General features: G+C 39.1%; 1 protein-coding gene across 1 annotated transcript in view; it reads right to left on the bottom strand.

Moving 5' to 3' along the window:
• Positions 1-665: 665 nt before the first annotated feature.
• Inip (INTS3 and NABP interacting protein) overlaps positions 666-6000 on the bottom strand; it is a 28070-nt gene continuing 22735 nt past the window's right edge. The window contains exons 3-5 of the mRNA XM_013145898.3: positions 3817-3919; positions 2656-2746; positions 666-1527 (exon numbers count right to left, since the gene is read on the bottom strand). Coding sequence (XP_013001352.1) covers positions 1432-1527; positions 2656-2746; positions 3817-3919 — 290 coding nt within the window. The 3' untranslated portion in view covers positions 666-1431. The remainder of the gene's footprint in view (positions 1528-2655; positions 2747-3816; positions 3920-6000) is intronic.

The raw sequence follows: 6000 nt of genomic DNA, 5'->3' as shown, positions 1-6000 counted from the left end.
CAGTAGGGCTGGGGATTTAGCTCAGTGGCATATGTGCCTGCCTTGCAAGTGCGCAGTCGTGAGTTCAATCCCCGGTACCAATTTAAAACACACACACACACACACACACATATAAAGTGTAAAATATAATTTTGGTTGTGAAAATGTTGAAAAAAATGTTACAGATTTCTCTAACTCATTGTATTCAGACTTTATTTTGAATCAGGTCCTAATTTTATAGGACTAGGTAGGGTGGGCTAGTGGGGACTATATATGTAAATAAGCACCCTAGATTTTGTTATGGATATATCATATCGAACATATTGCTTAATCTACTCCTTCCTATTTAAAGTGATTTAAAAAGGGTATCAAATTGCTTTTCTTTTTCTTTTTGGTACTCAGGACTGAACCCAGGGCCTTCTACATGCTAAGTAAGCATTTTACCATTAAGCTATATCCCTAGTCTTTTTTTAAATTTTGAGACAGGGTTTCACTGAGAGGCCCAACCTGTCCTTGAACTTGCAATCTTCCTGAGTCAGTCTCTCAGGTGGCTGGAATTATAAGTGTGCACTGCCATGGCTGCCTGAACTTGCATAATTTTAAGTGTTTACATTTTTTTTAAAAGGACAATAAAATCACACAGGCACACCCTTTATGCAGCACCATTAAATAAGAGATGTACAAAATTTGAGGTCACCACATTTCTTATTGTTTTTAATAGCACTTAGTTACATCATTTATAATGGCATTTTTAATACAAGAAAATAAGATTCGTTAGTAATTTAGTCTTATTATTGGCTCTCTTTTAAAATGGAGAACAGAAAAACAAAGAACAGGGGAACTAGTTAGGAGTTCACAAAGACTATTTCTGCACGATATGCTGACCCTAAATTAAAAAAAATAATACCATGTCAATCCTTATAAGCTGTAAGTATGAATTTCTTATTTAAGCTATTGGTTAACATTTTTTAAAATCCTCATTTCTTTAATATGTACTATAAATGGTTCTTTTTTTTTTTTTTTTTTTTTGTCTTTTTCAGTTTTTATTGGTACCAGGGATCGAACTCACGACCGCCTGCTTGCAAGGCAGGTGCTTATGCGGCTGAGCTAAATCCCCAGCCCCCTATAAATGGTTCTTGAGAGTCAACTGTAAACATGGTATATTCAGCCCATCTTGTTAGGGTAGAGCCTCCCATTAGATGACTATTCAATTAAGAGCTAAAAGACAAATGACATCACAAAATAGTTATACTTGTGGGCCGCATAATCAAGTCCTTAAACAATATAGCTTCCAAGCTCCCATCATCCTGATTCCCCTTCTTTTTGCTTTCATTTATGTACTCCTTTCTCTTAAAGAAGCAAAAAATATATGTCCACCAAAATTTTGAAAGTCAGTTTGTGCAGCAGTGAGTGAGAATAACTTTGGCCTTTGAGATTACAAAGTCATTTTCTTCATTCTGGGTCAAGGCGTGGTAAGACGGGGAGAATAAGATTCCCAAATGCAGAGTCTTGAGTTATGAAGTATCCAGATGAATGTGCGTGAGCATGCTGAGATTTAAAAAAAAACAAAACAAAACAATTAAGCTATTAAGAATCACAGTGTTTTAAAAAAGGAATCACAGCCATGACATTACAATTACTTATTCTTCCTGAATGGCTGAGACCAAAGTGATTTAAAACCCAGTTCTTATGCTGTTCATTTTGTTTAAAGACACAAGAGATAGACAATAAACAATAACACAGAATTCGGATCAACAAACTGCACCAGGCACTCTATTACAATCCCCATCAGCAGCTCCTCTGTGATTCTTCTCAGTCAGCAATGAGTCAAAAAGGGAACTGCTTTGTTCTTTGGAGGAAATCTAGCAAGAAAGGTTCCAAAGTACTCTGCTTTTAGTCAACTAAGCAGGAGCTTCTGAAGGAAAGGTAGTTAGTAGGAAAGAGGGGAGGCAGAACAGATGTTGATTATTGATGATTAAAAATAAGCAACATTTTAAAAGAAAGTGAATGCAAATACCAGAAAACTACCAGTAAATTTCCTCTGTCATAAAAAAAAAAAAAAGAGGCTGTTTTTACCTTCTCTTAAGGGAGATCATCTTTATAATGTCCCTACCAATTCAGGGATGCTGAAGTTTAAAAGCATAGGCAATGTCAACAACAACAAAAATTGGTATCTCATCCAAGGTCTCTAGGAATCCAATTACCCAAGATGAAAATAGACTACTTAATACTCTAAAGAATGGTATGCTTTTGAGCTGATGAAGTGTCACATTCTAATTCCACGTTAAGAATTAGTCTTCAAAGAGCTGGCCATTAAAAAAAATCCAAACAAAAATTTAAAACCAAATAATGTAATGACATATACTACTAAAACTAGCCATTTCAGTTTTCTAGACCATCCAAATATCCTAAACTCTTGCGCACAAGCAATCCTGTGGTGGGTATAGCACAAAATCAATCATGACCATGTCAACACCATTAAAGGATACTTTCATTACTGCTATATTGGTCCTTCAGTTCCTTTGGGCACTACTGAACATCAGCAAAACATTGCAATTTGGTGTATGTGGAACATTATTATTGATACTGCTCCACTGCAATACAAAATAACTACTGTGCTGGCTTCTCAGACCCAGGGAGACTCCAAGGAGAGAATGTCAGTTACACGTTGCTTACCTGCAAAGCCGCCTTCTGTTGGGCTGCAATATGCTGCTGCTCAGCATGGTCCCGGAAGTCCTTATTAAGAGAGGGCCTGCAGAGAGCAATGCTGAACGGAGAGCTCAGTTACTTCACTGCTGAAGGCAGACGCATCTTTATCTTGGTTTATTTTAATGGTGGTAAATAATTTTTAATTGAGGTATATATTTATGATGGACAATAACATGTTCTGGTATTTATACACACTGTGAAATGGTTAAGTGGGACTAATTAGCATACCCATAACCTCACATACTGATTATTTTTATTGTAGGAACATTAAAGATCTCTCTTAGCAATTTTCAGGTATAATCACATCATTATTAACTATAGTCATCAAGCTATACAATAAATCTCCCAAAGACACATTCTTTCATGTTTTGTTTTGTTTTTGTGATGCTGGGACTCACACCCATGAATATTTGACCACTGAATATTCGGCCCCTCACTATATATTCTTTAGAGGGATAAAGCAGACTTTTTCCCTTTCTGCCACTACTTACACTAATTTATATGAAGAAAGTTTATGATATTTACTGAGATTTCAAATGATCTTTTTAATATTTATAATTGATGGCCGACCCCCACCCACCTACCCACTTTGACAGTGTCTTGCTGTGGAGTTCAGGCTGGCCTTGAACTCACTATGTAGCCCAGGCTGGTCTCGAACTCCTGGTGATTTTCCTGCCTCAACCTCCTGAGTTCCAGGATTTTAGGCATGCAGCACCAAGCCTAGCAGGCCCGTTACTTTCAAACAGATTTGAGGTACAATTATTATGATCCTTATTAGCATTATTTACATGTTCCACATAGGTTGAACTATTATGAATAAATAACCAAATTTAGAAGTACTTATCTACCAGATTATAGAGCAGCTACTGGGTGTTTGGCTATGTGCTATGCACTAGCAGTATAAAACTGCAAGACAAAGAGCTTACAGAAAACAGCAATTCTGATGAAAGGTGGCACATGGTATCACAGAATTAATAGACTCTCAATGTCAGTAGAGTACTGGCCATGGAAAACATTGTAAAATGTTAAGCTTGTCCTAATAGTGAAAGGAGACCTCCAAAGAGTGTTACCAGCATATTATGTTGAAATATATGGCTAATAAGAGCACCAGAAAGTAACAGTTAATACCTAGCTCCTGGATGATTTGTTGAAGACTGGTTCTGCATAAGTAATTTTCTTTTTTCTTTGTCCAGCTCTGCTAAGATGGCAACTCTATTTTTGTTTTGAAAACCTAAAAAAAATTTAAAAAAGAAAGAGGGGGATAAGAAACATTTTAGACCTATTTTAAATATTCTATCTGTTCCATCTAAAAGCTGGAAAACAAAATCCCTTTCTCTAACATGATGATAAAGTCACATAAATATCTTGCCCAACAACTTTACGATCATGATACACAGAATTGGGTATGGGTCCCATACCTGCCAGCCCAGAACTCTGAGGGCCTGAGGCCTCCAAGATCACAAGTTCAAAACCAGCCTTGGCAACAGGGGATGGCAGTACACTCAGGAGGCTGAGGCATGAAGACTGCCCGGATTTTCAGGCCAGTCTGGAGTGCACACTGAGCCCAAGACCAGCCTGAATTACACAGAAGAGTGTCTTTGTAAAAAGTGTGAGTTGCAGCCCTTGTTTTTGCTGTTGTTTTTTCAGCAGGGTCCAGGGTCTCGCTACGTAGTCCAGGTTGGTCTTGACTCACCATGTAGCCCACACTGGTCTCCAAGTCCCAGCAATCTTTATGTCTCAGCTTCCTGAGTGTGAGGGTTACAGGCAGGGTTACCACATTGCCCGGTATAGCACTTTTTTTTTTTTAAAACAAAAACTTTGAGGCCCCAGGGCTCTGTAGACCAGTCTTTATCGTGCACAATCATATCCCTCAGTAAGCAGATTTTTAGTCCTCAATTTTAAGACTTTTTGTGAAAGCCTTTCAGGGAGGAAAAACACCAGGCATACACAAACCAAAATATTATTTTTTTCTCATTGCTTTCATTCAGAAATGACATGTAACTTTTCAAGAAAGATGTCAAAGAATTGCAACTGACCAGAAAGCAATTCTGATAACTGATAGGAGACCAGAGATGCCTCCTTTATCTTATCAAATACTTAACAATGGATAACTGAGCTTCAAACTTACTTAAGATCTGGAGCAGAGGTTTCAAATTCTGCACCAGGAAAATGGCAACATGTAAACTCTGTTGCAATTTCATTCAGTACCCACTAAACTCTCAGATTCCAAATCCTCTGGAAACATCTTAGAGCTGGCAAGGAGGGATCCATATGCCACCATGGCAATAACTAGAACCAAGAAACAGCTGTCCCCTGTAGCTGGGGACTTTCCAACTTGTTACAGTCTTTAACATTAGGACTCATCCATAATTTCTGTAGGCAATTGCATTTCTAACCTCTAATGTAAGGAAAAAACAAATGCAAGGATTAAAGGACTGAAAAACAGAACTGCTCAGGAGACTGGAATCCCTGGGCTGAAGGAATGAAGGAGGGGAGAAGACCAGAGCACTCCCCGCAGGCACCCAGGTGACGGATTCTATGAATTATGTACTGATGATGAAGAGAAAAAACTGGAAGGAGGGGGAACATCTCCTGGAGATGGTGCAGGATGTACAAGGGCCATTCGTGCTAAACTGACCTGAATTACAAGTAGCTGAAGCTTGCACTTTGTTGGGGTTTGGCTGGTTTGATTTGCCTTCAGGGGTGGGAGTGAACCCAGGCTTCATGCAACTTGTAGAGTTTGCAACTAAACCTTTTGAACTGGACATTGCCACGCTGGCTACAGCCAGGGCTGGGGACAAAAGGTGTGCCGTGTCTCTTTTAAGAATTTGTCATCTCCCATTTTCTTTCTTTTGTGGTACAGTACTAGAAATCAAACCCTGAGGTGCTCTACCACTGAACTACATGTCCAGTCTTTTTTTTTTTTCTTCCTTTCCAAATAAGATCTCACTATGTAGCCCTGGCTGGCCTCAAACTTACTATCCTCCTGCCTCAGCCTCCTGAGAAGCCAGGATTACAGGTGGGCACCACTGTGCTTAGCCCTCTTCCCTGTTCTGCACACTAGTGCTATATCGTTGGTTTCCAGTGATACCAGTAGCAGAGTCCCTCTTTTGGATGAGGTAATTCACAATACATTCTGGTACTTCTGAGAGATGACTTTATGAGCCTTCTGGGTGATTCTTCATCCTAACTCTAACCTTTACCCTGCTTGCCCTCTCAGTTGAGTGGTCTTGGGGAGGAAGATCCGTAGGGCCTTATGTGCCATACATCATCACCTGCTAACCCATCCTTACAGACAGGAATGTCTCAGAA

The sequence above is a fragment of the Cavia porcellus genome, unplaced genomic scaffold, assembly GCF_034190915.1.
Source record: "Cavia porcellus strain 051 isolate PalLab524CR breed Dunkin Hartley unplaced genomic scaffold, mCavPor4.1 scaffold_1, whole genome shotgun sequence".
NCBI lineage: Eukaryota > Metazoa > Chordata > Mammalia > Rodentia > Caviidae > Cavia > Cavia porcellus.
Note: the sequence above shows the minus strand (reverse complement) of the source record. Positions and strands in the feature narration are given on the sequence as shown.